The 18082-nt window shown below is 41.7% G+C and overlaps 1 protein-coding gene across 1 annotated transcript in view; it reads right to left on the bottom strand.

The window, feature by feature from the left end:
• Positions 1-18082, bottom strand: part of kcnq1.2 (potassium voltage-gated channel, KQT-like subfamily, member 1.2) — a gene marked incomplete at its 5' end in the record, with an annotated part of 161813 nt that overhangs the window by 38805 nt on the left and 104926 nt on the right. Inside the window, one exon of the mRNA XM_080505410.1 lies at positions 17298-17359. Within this exon, the coding sequence (XP_080361536.1) occupies positions 17298-17359 (62 nt within the window). The remainder of the gene's footprint in view (positions 1-17297; positions 17360-18082) is intronic.

Genomic DNA, 18082 nt, shown 5'->3' with positions numbered 1-18082 from the left:
CATGAATATTTACTTATGGGTCAGTGTGTGTGTGTGTGTGTGTGTGTGTGTGTGTGTGTGTGTGTGTGTGTGTGTGTGTGTGTGTGTGTGTGTGTGTGTGTGTGTGTGTGTGTGTGTGTGTGTGTGTGTGTGTGTGTGTGTGTGTCATGATGACCACCACCCCCTCATTACCTCCATCCTGGCTGGAAACAATCAGCCGCTCTGCCCAAGCTGGAGGCCAGACTCAGGCAGTGCAGACCTTCAGACCTAGCATTAGAGAAGCCTTGATCACCGCAGCATGACTGGCCTCAGATTGGATCCAGCTTTTTAAACTAGAAGTATAATCTCAAAACCCCAAATCAAAATAGCACGTTTCTCCTTTTCGGCGATCGACAGGGATTAGCTCGTCATGAAATTTATTGACTACCACATCGTGTCAAAGTGTGACTTTCCAGGCTTGAAAGTGGTGAGCAATGAGAAAAAAGGCACCATTGATGGTTTAATACAATCGGAGCAGATACATAAAGTGCATGTTTGTTTTTATTGGGAGTGTCAGAATGATTTTAGCTCAGGGACCACATACATCCGAGCAAAAAAAAAAGAAAAGAAAAGAAAAGAAAAAAAAAAGCTAAATTTTTCTGTTAGTTTCGTTTCAAAATGATCATATTTAATGAACTCTTCTTTTACAAAACTGTTTCATATTCCAACTATTTCTTCTGAAGAACGAGTGCAATGTGAAATCCAAGTATTACAGTGTTTCTCTTTGGTCTAAATTTAGACAAAGTCTTTTTTTTGCAACTACTATTTTCCTAGCAATAAGAAAGACAGCTGTCACTGCTGCTTTACTGTGTATATTGCTGCCATCTATCATTCAGTTCTGTCTTGTATTGTGTCCCTCACCCAGTGGACAAACCAGGAAAAGCAGTTTACTTTTAACAATCAAACAAATTGCAGTTAATATCTTCTTGGTAATGTTTTGCACTAAGTAATGTTATCCTGCTGGGCAAGATGATACTTTTTAATAGGCTGGTCTTCGCTCATCAGCCATATGTTCGGCAACATTGGCTTGAGAAGTTGTACATATATCATTATTCCATTATGTATCATTATATGTAACCAAGCACTCAAAACTTGTTGACGAGATAATCCTCGAAATTGAATGCACTCATCCTTTGCACATACTCACAGCCAAGATCATCTTGAGCACCCATCAACCCTGGATGGATAGATATACTTCACCAGGAAAAAAAACAATTTAATTATTGCGAATGATAATTGGTTTTAAGAGTCCCAGCCATGACTGGCAGCAGCAAGCAAATAAGGCACACTGTGTATTACACTGTTGGTATGGACAGAATGCACATGTTATTTCAGATGGAGCACCGGTGCCAAGTTCAGAAACGTGTACCGACAGATACACAGTAGTAGGTAAACCATTTAGGTGTGTATTAACTGACTGTGTGCAGGCTCCCTCTGCTGAGTGACTGATTTACAGTGAACTCAAAGCGAAATGACACCAGATCTGTCGTAAACAGAGAGACAGGAGGAGTGTTGTGACTTGACAGACCTGCCTGCTTTCATTCTACAGGTTGCACACACAAAAAAACAACAGTTTAAGCAAAATTCACAGAATAGTTTTTAGCCTGAAAAAAAAACTTTTTTAACCTGTTAGATTTGCAAAATTGTAAGATTCACAATAACCGAAATGTTTTTTTTTTAATCTTTCAAAATTAATTAAGTTGTCACTGCATCCATTTGTTGTAGAGCATTAATGAAAAAATAATCAGTATGCGCTTAATCGAAAATGAATCATTAATTAATTAATTAATTAAATGTTCCACATTGCGTGACCCTTGTTTATAATCGCTGTTACAGAAATCCTCACTGATTAAACTTGACCTACTTCTGTCACTGTACACAAGCATGGGGTTTTGTTTAGGGTGGTATGTAGGTCACATGTTACATAATCTACATTATGCCGTAGTTTATCAAGTACTGCAGCATATTTCCTACAACTTGTATTTTACACTTTAGTTACCAGTGCTATTTTGAACTCTGCAATAAAACTACATCTTTAAAAATAGGCTTTACAGAGAAAAGCAAGATCAGGTTGTACTGACCAACCTTTTGCTGTTTGGTAGTGTGAAATACTATGACGTGTCCACGATGGTGACAAAATGACTCATCTCTGCAATTCTGAAGCAAACAAAGGCGTGTGTCTTGCATGTGTACGCACACGCACGCACGCACAACTTCACACAAATTTCCACATGCAACTAAATTCACACATTTTACTACGCTTAGACATGTGCAGGTGAGCAGACAATCACAGTATTTATGGTTGCATAGATGCACCCACAAACTGCAGATCCACGGAAGGCAAGGTACTTTTGAAAAATGCACAAACCCGTGAAGACACTGGGCAGGGGACAGTGAGAGCAGAGCAGGCTGTTATTGTAGTGCAGCATGGCTGACTCTGTAATCTCCAGGGTGGAGTCCATATTGGGTTTCTATGCAATTCACTGTTGTTGGCCCGTTTGTTTTGTGATTTAGCTCAAGAGAGAAAAGGAGAGAGTGGAAAGAAAAGGAGAGAAGCAGAGAGAAAGAGAGAGAGAGAGAGAGAGAGAGAGAGAGAGAGAGAGAGAGAGAGAGAAAGAGAGAGAGAGAGAGAGAATAAGTGTAGGTTGTTTTTCCATGGCTTATTCTTGATGAGTTGTAATGCAGTGTAATACAAGTGGTGGTTAACCTCAATGGCTAAGAGAAGAGGGGCAGTGACAGGGTACAAAAGAATCGAAAGACAAAGCAAAGCATGCAACCGAATGAAATAAACAAAGTGCAGTAAAAAGGCAGACAGGAGAACAAAACAGGAGACAGATATAGAAACAAGCTTAAGGGGATGGGTTGGTCTTCAGGTATGTGACGCGGTATGGAGAAGCAGGACTTATTGTGCGAGATGACATGACGTCTTACGACTTGCAACAGATACCATCTGTCATTGTTGTGTTGGTGGAGATAAGACTACAAAGACAGTCAAGGCTGTCATTGTTAAATGCCTGTACTGGCAAAAGGCCCTTATCAGGCAAGTTTAAAGGAACAGTACAACCAGTTTTCAAAACACTGATTTAGATGAATTAGCTTTTGGATTCCAAAGTCTAAAGAGAGATTATTATCTTAACTGAAAAAATATACATGTCAGTGTTTGATTTTACATTTCGCTTCAGTGGAAATATTTTTTTCCTGCATGCAGCCTTATTGTTTAAATGGTTTACATTCACATCCTGCAGGGTAAAACCTACCAAAGGGAGCGCGCATGCAAACAATAATGCTGAAATTAAATAATTAAATGGAGACAGTTTAGAGAGTTTAGAAACAGCACATAAAGTGTCATGTCTGTAACACGTGTACATTTGAGAGTAACATACCTAACTGAATCACGAGGAAATTAATAATTAAACCAATCCTACTTTATTCTATTGTTTTTAATATTTTTTTTCACATTGACTGATCCTATGTGTAGGAGTGGTGATCTGCCATTCAATCACCAGGGAGCGAGGGCGAGACGAGGGGCGATGCTCACAGTAGTAACACTTAAGCCACCACTGCTCCCAGTTACACTTAACTTCAGTTAATTAGTTTTTAATATTTGTTATGTATGAAAGTTTTTAAGCCACAGTCTGCATGGCATTAGTTTGTCTCAGCTATTTCATTATTCCTTCTCCTTGTTGCTACTCATCAGTGTGGATATCGATTTATTTTACCATCAGGTGTCATGTTGTCATGATAGTTGAAATTGTTTGACTTTAATGAAGACTAAATAACTCAGGCAGACCAAATCATTTATTTGGCTTACAACTAACTGATGTAACTTAAGCAGCACTTAGTGGGTGGTACAGTCATCCGATTTATCCTCACAGTGCTGACGGCTTAACTAATACCCAAATCATTGAGACTTGCTGATTAGGAGATAAAATGTAATCTAACATATAGTGCTGAGTTAATTTTTGTCTTTTTCTGATACTAACTGTTAAAGCAACTCCACATCTTTCAAACAAATAGCTGCAATAAAGTGGAACTTGAAAAACACTGGATAGAAAAAAGTCAAAAGTGAGTATTTGATGATTTTTTGTGAGTTCGAAACTTTTACTCACTCAAAAGTATTCTGAATTTCTCAAAATAATAAATAGCAGAATGATTGATAATTGAATGGATATAAATAATCTCGGACTAAACTCTTATGCGTGAGCACTAAGAAGAGATTGCAGTGATGTTTTGGCAGCCATCTGCCAGTGCATGCTGTCGTAGAAGTGGAAAGGAGGTTTGAGCGGCTTCTGTGACAGACAATGAGACGCACGCAAGCACGCGAAACCTGCATTCCTCCAGTCCTCCACCAATCGAAGCCCATCCCCCACGCCGCACTATCAGCAATGGAGGGAAGGAGCAAGTTTGTCTGAGGGGAACGAAAAAACTTTGAGTGGTCAGTAGAAGGCGGTGATTTAAAGTGTTATCCTAAGGGTGAGGGCAGCAGGAAGGCCGGGAGTAGTTTTTGGGAGTAGAGCAGGAGCGATGGGGGTCGAGGAAAAAAAAGGGAGGGGGGGGTGATCCAACTGAGACAGCAAATCTCCGGAGAGGCCCAATGCCAATGTGAAGGTGCTGAGTGAGCTGAGCAGGAGTGTGGCTCTCGCTCTCTCTCTCGCTCTCTCTCTCTCTCTCTCTCTCTCTCTCTCTCTCTCTCTCTCTCTCTCTCCTTCCATTTCTCTCTCAGTCAAACATGGAAGGAATACATATGCTCTCAGATGCATGCAAATACACATCCATATACACACAACCTCTCAGCCCTCAAGTGGCCATCTCGCCCTCTTTCGTTCAGGGGAAAACATCCCTCCCCTTTTCACCTCCCACTCATGCTGCGCACAACCTCCTGTCAGCTGAGACAAACTGACAAGACAAGAAACACAGTTGCACAGATGGACAAAATAGGCTCCATTATGTTCGAATGACCAGGCTGGTGAAGTTGACCTCTGGCCCCCAAGACACAGGCTGTTTGGTCAGTGGCGGACTGGTGGGAATGACCCCTTGGCCAATGCTGACCTTTCGATGTTCACTTCTCACCACAGGCTGTCTGTGAATGCACTTGATGTGCCCTTGTGTGTTTTTGTTCGTGTGTGTGCGTGCCCTAATTTTGCTTGCCAATACTATACAAAGAAAAGTCTCAGCATGGCTTATACAATGAATATCAGCTTGACACTAGTATCTCATCGGCTCTTTTTTGGACATTGGCATTTGCATTTTCCTTGCAAATGTGTCCTTGGAATTTTCTTCAAAAGACTTGTGCCATAAAATCATTGCAAATGTCTCAATCCCATCTCCAACGCTTGAATGTAATTGAGACGGGCTGAGAAATGTGACTTCCGCATGACAGCATGGTCTGTATTCTGATTTGAGATCACCATCTGGCAGAACTTCTTTTATGAACTCCATCCTGCTTGGCTTCTGATGACAAATTTGCCGGTCGACATCTATATGATGAAGAATTGTCTCTGATATTGTTTGTGAGAATTGTGTGCATAAATGGAAATTCCAAAGAAATTGTTTATGAGTTATCTGACAGGACCTAACCCTCATTGTTGCCAGACTGTTGCTAAAGTTTCCTGCTTTCATTGCAAGATGGCTTCAAGCTCCAACAATGGTACTTTATTTGACAAAGGACCACTCTTACCTCGCACTGGGAACATTACCAGGTCAGAGTGTGAAGGCTTTTACTTTACGGATGCTGCATGTTCTACCTGTGGGTGCATTGGTTTTCTTTAAGTGCTCCGATTTCCTCCCACAAAAAACAAAACGGCAGAACTGGTGACTCTAAATTTTGTTGTAAGCATCACTGAGGAGTGCGTGCGATTGTCTCTCTCTCCTCGTCTGTCCTGTGACGGGCTGGTGACCTTTCAGTGTAGAACCTTCACCCCAGTGAGCTGGGATCACGTCCCAGCAGCCTGCTACACTTTGCCAGATAAAGTAGTTAGAAGATAGATGGATGGATCTCTCAAATATGTGCAAATGACAAGTGAGTGATATATGGCATTTCACTGTTTGATAGTCTTGCAACATTAATGTTGATTCATGCTAGCAAGTTGCCAACTCTATTCCAGTAAACTTCTGAAGAATATCAGTGAAAACACCAGATACAGCAGGGCATCTTTTTTTTTTTTTTTTTTATCCTTTTTACATTGAGTTTTGGTAAAGTCTCTGCATTCTTTGCTGGTCTTTCTGTGCAGTGGAAAAGAAGAGGGAAGTATCACAGTCAACTTGCCCTTCTGCTTCATTCTTGTCTCTGTTTGAGGTTCACTGTAACCCTTTATCTGGTCTGCTTATCAGGCCAGCTCCAGCTCAGGCTTTCTGGCCTCCCTCTTCCTTGGCAGTATGTCACGGAGGAGACGTACAGTATCAAGAGCTCTAGACTAATGTCTCTCCCTCTTTCTATCGCGGCCTCTGTTCTTTGGCGCTTTTGGACCGAGTTGAATCGAGGGCAGTTGGGCACGAGGTGAAATGTCTTCGCGAACTAAACTGAGTTGCCCCTGATCTCAACTCTTCAAGGACTACCCTGACCTGGATAAACCCAAAACCCTCACAGATGTAAGGTTTGGAATGACAGAGACGTCACCATGTCCATGTTTTGAAGGATGTGTTTTGAATAGTCGAGCTGTCTGATTTCTCTTTTCACCACTGCAGTGGAAGTTTGGGAAAATGTGCATTTACTAGTGATTCTGAAGGTAGTTTAGTTACTTTGTGTGTGAATAAAACAAAAAAACGAAAAATTTGCTTTGAAAAGTAAGTTTTTCATTTCTTTTTCTAGTCTCCCTATGAGGATGTCTCCATCGTGTGCACATAGTTGTTTTGCTCAGAGACATCCGCTAAACTGTCAGCACGGTGCAGGTCACCCTAAGGACTGTTTGACTCATTAAGTGGAGATGTTGAGTCAGACTCTCTAAAAGCAGAATAAGAAATAAGCGTATGTCTATTCACTTAACATTAATATGCTGACTAAAAAAGACTTGCGTAAGACCCTGCTTGTGACTGGCATGCTGTTTCTATTCATAACCAGCAATATTACTACATCACTACATCACGACAGCAACCAAATGAGTGTCATGATCAGAAAAAAGAAAAAAAACTTAGGCATTACAGAGGAAGTCATCTGTATTGCTTAAGACCCATCAAGGGTCATGAAAAAAAAAAACAGAGTAACGAGTGATGATGGCATAGCAGATGATCTGTTCTCAGATGAGATTGCCTGACAGAGCCAGTCAGGCAATCTTGAGGCTTGCAAAAACACTTTCTTCATTCTGCCTTTGAACATTTGTAAGATGCTGGAAAAAGTGACTCTGACATAAAATACATTTCAAATGTGTGACTTGGCAGGTAAGTGAATCGTGACATGGCTCCTGATGACAAATTTGAGACAGGATAAGCTGCAAGTGCTGCAGCTGTGCAAGCTACTAACGCACCCAGGGTGGAATGGGGTGGAGGGTATTTTTCCTTCATACTCACCATTCAAAGCATTATAAATATGCAGTTCTCATTCACGGCCCCATTCACTGATTTCAGCCTTCAAATAGCAGCTTCCTGATTTTATCCATTGTACCGTATTAGACCAGGCGAGGCCTGTATCCTGTGTCCACTACAAAGTTAATTGCATACAATTGAAAGGTGTGTCACTTTAATTGTTCTACAGTAAAAAACAAAAAACAAAACAGGACCCAGAAGTAGAGAAAAAAAAAACCCGTACTATAAAAATCATTTGTCAATGAACAAAAATAAACTCACTAAAGAATTGGGCAAGACACCATTAGAGCAAATCAGAGATGAGAAGAGATTTGGCCCTGACGCGCACGCACGCACGCACGCACACACACACACACACACACTCACACACACTCACACACACACACCTAGGTTTACTACGGGCACTGGCAGTCCCACTGTTGCCTGAGGGATGTGTCTGGGCATGGAGCACCATAGGGCCAATGTCTGAACCACAAGTGGCCCAGTCAAATCTTTACACACTCATAAACACGCCTGCATTAGTAACAGCCAGTTAAAATCATTCCATGAACTAAGGGCGAGCCTGCTATAGCACAACACCCTAAAATAACAAAAAAACCTTTTCCTACCTTATTCTTAATCTGCTATTCTATGACAGACTTGCAACATTGTCCGGTCTGTCCTGACAATCTGCAACTGAGTGTCCCCTCAAAAAGTAGGAGTCTAAAAGGGGAAAATGATTAAAATGTGCATCAACTCAACAATTTTTCAATTCCTGTAATCCCATATTTTCTATTTACGACTGAATAGAAACAACACGTCACACATAATACTGATATGTCTCGACATTGCATAGACTAAAATAGAAGCTTTGAACAGACCATCTCACCAAATAATCTGTCTAAATGTAAAATGGTGAGAAATTATTTTTCCCCCCTCTCATGTGTAGATTCTGCAGATAACTACATTACATTTAAGTTACATAGAAATATGAAAAAAAAGATTGACCCCAATATCAAAGTATCTTTGACAACAATGAAAAAAAAAAAAAATATATATATATATCCTTAACAGACTAAAAGTGCATCATTGGTTTGGTAATTATCTTAGTCAATGTCAAATTAAAATATATTGCAAAAGAGAGAAAAGTGTTCCCTGTGCCAGTACACATGTCAGGTTATTGCTGATTTTTAACAAAGCTACAGACATACTTTCAAGAGTAATGAACAAATATTGGGATTTGTATTGTGCTCTTACAAAATGCTGATTTGTGTTACTCAACCCCTCGACGTGCCAGAGGCAGAAAACAAGCGCATACAGCCACACATCCAGTATTATACTGTACACATACTGCCCATTATATGTTCCCCAGGTACCAGCTTGACTTAACAGCAGTGACATTTACACTCATAGCCTCTGGAGTAATTTACACAGCTTGGCATTTTTCACAGCTGGTTACAGTTCCATGCAGTAGACTGATTTAATAGTACTCAAAAGTAGGGTGGCACCAGGGCTACTTAGCACTGTGTATTAGTGAGACTGCAGGTCCCAATAAAACACAGGCAGCAGTTTCATGAACTGTATATTGACCCCTTTGTAACCTGCTTAAATAAGCTCACACCTCCATGCTGATAATGAACTGGTCCATGTTGGAGTATATTAGTGGTCAGGTCCAACTGAAAGTAGTAGGGGCATTTGGCCAAGACAATAAAATATATGTGCAAAAAAAAATATATCCCCGGGTGCTGCGAAAGTCAGGCAATTAAAATGGAAATGTAGCATGGGTATTTACAGCCAAGGAGCGTAGCCCACAGTGGGTGCTGGGGAGATGCAGACAGAAACTGGGCGGGGGGCGGCTGACAAGAGACAGTGGCAGGGTACAACATGATTTAGATACTGTGAGTGAGACTGCAGGCCTATAATCCTGAAAGCACCGAAACAGACAGCGACAGTGGAGAAGAAGGGGCAAGCTCTGGTCAATGAGAGACTGGGAGCCACAGAAAAAGAAAGTTTGTGACAACGGGAAAACAAAAACAAAAAACGGAGTGAGTGCAAAAGGGGAATCGAGATACACACAAAAGCCTGAGAGAGATAGAATGCAAGAAAGACTGTTAGATGGAGTGCAAGTAGCCAGACATGCAGGCAGACTGTCCGTCTCTGGTTTGTGGGAATGCGGTAAAGACACAGTAGTAGGCAGGGTCCCGGCTCTGAAATTAGAGAGTGGCGCTAAGAGAAAGGAGCCAGAGCCAAAGGCCGTCTGGGAGCTGCCAGGGGCTGCATCCCCAGCGCACTGCTGAAACATGATTTACTGCTGGGCCGCACTACAAACAGCACTCAGCTCCTGGTGCGCTATCAAACTCGCAGCAGCACACCAGCCGTTGCATGCTATCAAGTTCACAAAACTATAAAGATACCACATCAACAGTGGGAAGTGTCAATGTGAGAAAAGCCAGTTCAGCGCAGTGCAAGGGAAAGACGTGGCAGAACGAGGAGCACAGCTGAAAAGAGCTCAAATCTGTTGGATTACCAAAAAGAGATGCAATAGATATAGACATGTTGCAAAAGGTATGATTCAGATGACAAAAAAAAAATTCTTGATTTTCATAAGACTTGAAAACACTGTGGACTTGTAGAATGTCTCCAGAAACAATTTTTGCAGCTCTGGGGAATTATCAAGACTTTCATTTTCCCTTTTGTCTTGAAAGGTAAACTGTCCAATTACACCGTTCCTGCTATGGGGCTGCGTGAGTGGCATGTGTATTTGCACATAATAAATTGGACACAATAGTGTTTTGCTTGATGATATTGTACGACCATGCAATCAAAAGCGGAGCCAAGTTTTTCTTACATTCAGGGATCATCCAACTTTGAATGAACATAACATTCATCCTTTTCTACAGCGCTTCGGGGTCATAGGGCACTGGACCTGATCCCAGTTGATTATGGCTGAAAGGCAGGATACACCCTGGACAGGACCCCAGTCTATCATAGGCAAAAACACAATAGACAGCCAAACACACACCCAAGACGAACCCAGACTCAAACTGGGGACATTTTAGATGAAAGTGCTAACCAGTACACAACGGTGGACTGTTGAAATAATTTTTAGAAAAATCTGCGTCACTGGAATGAATGAACAGGCTGCATTTTTGACACAATAATGACAATCGAATTAATTACATGCTGATGTCATTGAAGACGAAAACCTTAAACCACAAGGGGATGCTGGTCTCCAGAGGACAATTCCCTCTAACCCTATTTTTCAGTGGGAGTAAACCATTTCCCTCAAAGTCATGCACGTGTGTGCAAACCGTTTATTTACTTGCTGTGCAAACTTGTATATTCACTGCACATTTGTTGAGGCACATCAAAATTCAAAGAACTGGATTTAATCAGAAAAGAAAAACACGATGAACTTCTAGGTTTTCACATTATGCAACAAGTCAAGTCCAGACATGCTGGGAGATACTGCGTGAGCTTGTCTGCAGCAGCACCGGGCAGTAACAGCACGGACACTGCACTGAAGCTGTGTGTCTCTGGATCTGTCTGGGTCTGGATGTGTGTGCATGTGTTAGTCTGTGTGTATGCATATGCTTCCTTTGCCAAGTTTCCTCTCTTTGTTTAGACCGGTCCGGTCAGTTCGGCTCCCCGCTGAGCATGCAGCGGCCAAATACACTCATATATCAAAACAACGGCATAACAACAGACAGGGTGCATGCAGGGCAGAGAGGCGCTGGGAATAGGAGCAAAGGGGAGATGGTCGGCGTGGTGTCGATACAGGAAAACAGAAAGAGAGGGGCAACTGAAGAATGGAGACCTTTGGGATGACAGGGGCACTCTCTAAAATAATGGAGAATTCATTGACCCCCACGAACCCAGAGGAAGGGATGTCGGCTGGAGACGGACAAATTAACTAAGTGACCAATAAGTATACTTCGCTGACACTGAAACATATAGACAGTATATGATTAACCACTTTGCTAAATATTGAGACAGATGTACTTTTGTAGGATTTGTAAAACTAATAAAAATGATGACGATGTGTGACGCTTGTAATTCAACGCTTTCAAACCAAGGGCCCTCCATTTCAGATGCTGGCATGTAGCCACTTTATTCCAAATACACAAAAGAAGTGTCCAACAAATGAAAGCATAAACTCATCAGATTATAAAAAGAAAAGGCTGTATAATTTTGGAGGAGAAACCTTAAAAATAGGCTTGGTTTTAAAGGGTTAATGCCCTCATAATAATATTAACACGGCTGAGATCTCATCCTTTGCATTGCGAAAATGCTGCAAAATGTGTTTAATTCCCCCCCAAAAGTTGAGTTTTTTTTCACTTAAAACATACCTTGAAAGCATTTATTAATAATTACTATGGGCACTCTTACTGTACGTAACACCATAAGGCTCTTCGGTGTTATAAGTTGTGAACTAGGAGGCCAGTTTGAAATTTTTCAACAAACTCTGTTAGATATCAAAGGTATATTATAATGCCTATTTTGTAACTTTTTAAATATAACTAAATAAAAATGTTCACATATGGCCTTCAATGACTTCCAAGACACGACGTGTTCTTTTCTTTCCACTTGTGATATCTGAAGCATAAAAAAACACAACGGATTCTGAATAAGCAGAACTGAGACTGGAGACTGTTCAACAGTATGCAAATGTCATTTGAGTTGTTGTTAAGAAGAAAAAAAGGGAAACACAATATCTCTTTTGAAATGGATGCTTCATAAAAGCTGAGTAAAATTTTGAAAAAGCAAAGAATGCTTCGTCCTTGATACCTAAGTAATAACTTAGTTGAGATCATAAAAGTGATTCTTTTACTAGAGAACCCAACATCCTGAACCACAGTGAGGCGCTGAAAATGATTTATAGTAATTGTATAGTCATAGATGTGGGCTCAACTTAATGTGCTGAGCATAGAATACATGATTGGGTACAACAGATTTATTTTAGGCACCTACTGCAAATCATTAATGGATTTAAGGCACGAAATTATTCCTCATACTCCAGCCACTCAATCTGTAACCCACCCTTCACCACTGAAAGATGTGATTAAGCTGTTGAGAACTAAGCCAAGGCCTTGCTGGATTGACCAATTTGTGTGTGTGTGTGTGTGTGTGTGTGTGTGTGTGTGTGTGTGTGTGTGTGTGTGTGTGTGTGTGTGTGTGTGTGTGTGGGTGTGTGTGTGTGTGTGTGTGTGTGTGTGTGTGTGTGTGTGTTTGGCTGGCTGGCTACATTTGTATATTTATATGAGCTGGGATATCCACTTGTATTTTTGTGTATGGTCTAGTGTTTAAATATGTATATCTGTGCATGTGTGTTTACAGTACCAGGCCCTTGTCTCTAAAGCCCTGCACTGGCTCTGGATTGGACCAGTCTAAACACACACAGAGTTGTACACACACACACACACACACACACACACACACACACACACACACACACACACACACACACACACACACACACACACACACACACACACACACACACACACACACACACACACACACACGCACACACACTCCTGCCCCCCTCAGAGCCATGCTTTTAGAAACGTGGGGCCCTAAATGCCTTACAGATGGATTCCTAACAAACACAACACTCCGTCTCGGCCCTCAAGTATTCCCAGTATTTGGCCTTGCTGTAAATTATAACATTCTTACCTAATTGAGATGCTATTAAGGTCAGAGCGCAGATTCTCGTACATGCACGTCATGATATAGAAGCATGACACACATGGCACAGCACATTTTGCCCTCGTATTGCAGGGCAAAGTTAACCACAAAGTGAGTGTGATATATGGTCCATGTAATTGGAGCAACACAAATAACACAGTAGTTGGTGTTTTGCTTAGACACCACTGATGATTTGATAGCCACAGTTCCAAATGCATCTTGGGAAACCTTTGGATTACTTAACTATGCTGAACCAATCGAAAAAATGTGACATACTGCACTGTTTACTTTTTTTTTTTATTATTCTGCATAATCTCTAAAAGCTAACTGTGTTGATATACACAGGGTGGAATTTTCTAAGAAAGAGGAAAAATGCTCACCACTACATACATCAAGATAAATATGAATAATAACAATAATGAAGCTGTCCTGCCAACTCATGGATCAGGAGTAGAACTGACGTGATTACCTCTGTTTTCCAAAAATCAGTTGGAAATTCTTGTTGAATGCTGAATTTAGTTAATTTTCAATATAAAAAAAAGATCTGGTCAATAGCATATCTACAGGCAAAAAACAACATGCTGTTGCTGTTGGTTACGAGCTTTTACAAAAGCCACAGTACGTCTCTGCAACTGACATGTCTTCTTTACTGTTCTGCACACATTAAATGACTGAATTAAATGCTGTGGTGCTTCAAAAACCTGAAGTTGTAAAGCTTTGTTTTTTAATGTATTAATTGGTCTTTTATTTGGCACCCTGCCATCGTTTAAAGATACTTTATCAATCCCCCTGGGTTAATTCATTTATCTGCAGTTACCCATCCTATTTCTAGGATGCAGTCGGCAGTCATTATTAGAGGGCTCCGGGGAGCTGATGGGGGTCAAAGGTCTTACTAAAGGACCTACAGTGGTGACCTGTCTGCTGTGGCATTCAAACTTGTGAATTTCTAATCCCAAGACCACTTCTCTGGCCTCTAACCTTAGGTTTGACTGCCAACAAAGATATAGTTCAACAATGAATCCAATATTACTCAACGTATTTGCAGCACATATTCAAATTTCTATCATCAGCTCATATGTGTTCTGAGACTACGGCATTGAATTTCACTAGTTTAGTGTGGACCACTATTTTCTCAGTCTTTCAGTGCCACACAAAGCTATTTACCTCCCACCATAATTAAAGGCTGCCATGTTCAATCCGACACGCTCCTTTCAGTCTTATGTTGCCGAGTTACTCTGGGCAGCAGCACTTTTCACAATATTGTTAAATCAGATCTGAACTAAAAAAGCATGAACTCATCCAGACAGACATTTACAGGTTATTCGAAAAGCTCAAATGTTGTAATTTCTCTGCCTTTTTTGTGTGTGTATATTATCACTATGTGAGAGAAAAACAAAAAAACTAAATCTGCTCCTATAAAAGTGGGGCCGATTTACCACAAGCAAATGCGCTGACTTCACCTCAATGCATGCGGGCGAGCTCCCTCCTGTAAGACCACGCTGAAGCCCAGAGAGACATTAGCCACTGTTTGAGCTTGTCATTCAGGCATTTTTCATCGAGTGTGTCTGACAGAAAGATAACACACTGTCACAGAGGCTCATCCATCTTCGTTTCCAAGTCACTCCTGGAGAATTCAATCTTAAGAGTGTGGGGTTAGACACTCCGGCAATTAATCAACTCTGCGTCCGTCCATGTGTGTGCGTGTGTGTGTGTGTGTGTGTGTGTGTGTGTGTGTGTGTGTGTGTGTGTGTGTGTGTGTGTGTGTGTGTGTGTGTGTGTGTGTGTGTGTGTGTGTGTGTGTGTGTGTGTGTATGTGTGGACCTATAGGTGTCTTTGTCTGTGAGTGATAAATCACTGTCTCACCCCGTACAGGACTCACAATGCCTGAGTCCCCTTCAGCCAACTTAAGATAAATTCATCTACAAGTGATGTGCTGACAATACGGAGACAGGAATATTATTCTGTCTTACTTACTCAGCTGCAGCATAAAAAGTAGCGAGAGTGGTAGATGTCTGGTGTTTTACAAGGGAGAGGGGAAAAGAAAGTGGAAATTTGTCAAAAAAAAAAAAAAAATAGCTGGAGGCAGACCAAGAGTGCGTATTGAGAAAGGCATGGGAACAAGCAAACATTAGGGTATACCGAGCTGTTGAATAATTCTTGGAGAGGTTGGGAAAGGTCCGATTTAGAGGTGATTCAACCGTGACACCAGGCTTTCGCTCTGGGTGTGAGTAGGTTTACTATTTTGAGCAACATGAGCAAGAGGTGGCGCAACTCAGGAATTACACAACGTTATGAAATGCGTGCAGTCACGCGAGACAAACAAGAGTGAGCACTGGAGTTTCTGTTGCAACCAACTTGCAAATGACCTGAAAATATTCACTTGAAAGATTTGAAATTGCAGCAATAGATTTAATTCATTTTGTGCATTATTTCACAAAAGGTCTTGAAAAACGACAAAATGACTCCTGAATGAAAATGTCAAGTGGTGAAAGAAATGGTTTACAGTGCAAAGAGAGCCACAGGACCAGCAGAATATACCAAGTACGAAGGGTCCGCGGGTTTATCCACCTGCCGCCTGAGGGAAAAAGGAAGCCCCATTTTCCACAACAGGTGTGCTGGCCAGCAAGAGCCATCAAAACAAGAAAATTCACACACCCAGAATGGTGAAAGACAGGTAGGGGGCGGGCCACAGGGTGAGGAAAACAGTAATTACAAAGAACTAGTGACTCCAGGTATCATAAGTGTCAGATGATTATTTGCTATACCTTCTGGAGGAAATGTTTGTTGCAGCACTGCAGGTTTCGTTTGACAAGCATAACTAACTGGTTCCACACTGTCTGAATCAGAAGTGCTCTACTGATTTGTTTCCCCAATTATGGCCCTCTCAGTTACATTTGTCCTTGACGTCACAGCAAAGCATGGGCAAAAAAAAAAAAAAAAGAAGAGGGCAGCAAAGACTAAAAGACAGACTGAAGGATAAAAGAGGGCAGTCTTAGGTATGGGAGGTACGTCTGTACACAGGTTTATGTTTTAAATCAAGAGATTGCGATCACAACATGGAGCCCGAAGCAAATGGGCTGTAACTGGTACTCTGAGGGAGGTCCTCAGGCTCAGAGCGTACATTGGTTCAAGATCATTACTTCTTTCTCGTAACAAAGAGGTCAGAGAATGGCTAATGCTTGTAAACATTAGGGACCGGCTCTCTTGATGAGTGTACAGAGATGGTAAGGTAAATATTCAGGCAAGTGGTGGGGGAAGTCCTGAACAGGCTGGTTGTGAATAGGAAATAAGTGACGGCAGCTTGCATTGTTCCATTGTATAGGAGCTGTTTTCATGGGACAACAAATTCACTCTAAGAGTAGGGTTTATTTTGAAATGGTAGTTTCACAAAAAAAAAAAAAAAATGTCAGAGTGCACAGAAATGGTTCCAAGTTTTTTCCAAATCCACAAACATAGTTTCACTTGATGCAACCACTCAGATAAACAAACAACACATGCACCCACACACCAAAACTAACACATTTCATACCCCATGATTTGTGCAGGGAAAGACACCTTCATGAACCAATCCAGAAAACCACTATGGTATCATGGGCTTGACAACACAACTGTAACCTTTTGTGACACCTCACTGCATTATGACTGTTTCGCGCTCCAATGCCGTTAAAACTATATCATGGAAACATCCAAGAATTGGTTGGTCAGTAACAAATAGAATGATCTCACAGGGAAAGTGGAGCACAAACGCAGCACGGGAGCAATGCTGATAAGACAGAGCACAGACGACATGGGTATTTGGCATGAAATGACAGAGCAGCCATCAAAAGATCCCACCACACGCATTCATCTGATAACAGAGACATAAGCTAGCAGCAGTCACGTTGAGACACACGCACGCACGCATGCACGCACGCATGCACGCACTCACACACACACACACGCACACACGCACACACACACACACACACACACACACACACACACACACACACACACACACACACACACACACACACACACACACACACACACACACACACACACACACACACACACACACACACACACACACACACACACGCGCGCGCACCTACCTTATCTTCCAATCTGATCATTCGAGCACCGATAGTTGGATATTCTTTGTCCTCGCCTTTTCCTGGTGAAAAAGAAAGAAAAGAAAAAAAAAATATGAAATGAATAATCCCTTTTCTATATTTGCTTTCATCGACTGAGGGTTGGGAACCTACAATTGGCAAAAAGCAGTGCACAGGGTAAAGAACTGTCTTATCTGTGATGGCCAGCACGTCCTGGTTGTGTCGCAGTGTGAGATTGCTTTCTTATCATCAGCAGGGAAAACAGACACAGAAAATCACAACTGCACTCTCATTAACACCTACTGTATGGTTGATCCTGATATGCATATCTTTGAATGGTGGGAGGAAATAAGAGCACTTGTACAAAACCAATACATGCACAGGAAGAACATACAATCTCCACACAGAAAGCCCCATAATCCCAGAGCTGAACAAGGGGTGCTTTTGCTGTGACATGAGAGTACTAACCACTAAAGCCACGGTCTCAACACGTCGTACTTGCAAGTGCACGGTGTCTACGTGCAAAAACGTGGGCAAAATTTGGGGATCTGTACGTGGTGAGTATCGCCTCCGTACTTTTCGTGCCTTTGGGCTACGGACTCACTCCAGTATGGGTGGCGTGCGGCGCCTTCTACATCCAATGAGTGCACAGCGCACAGACTCTGTGCTGCTTGAAGCTGCTCTTGCAGCCAGTGTTGCCAGATATGGCAGATCTCCCCCAATTGGGGAGCCAAATTCTCTTACCTTTTAACAGTTTATTTTGTGCATTTGTGTGTTCTTAAACA

The sequence above is a fragment of the Blennius ocellaris genome (genome assembly GCF_963422515.1).
Source record: "Blennius ocellaris genome assembly, chromosome: 11".
In the NCBI taxonomy this organism is placed as follows: Eukaryota; Metazoa; Chordata; class Actinopteri; order Blenniiformes; family Blenniidae; genus Blennius; species Blennius ocellaris.
Note: the sequence above shows the minus strand (reverse complement) of the source record. Positions and strands in the feature narration are given on the sequence as shown.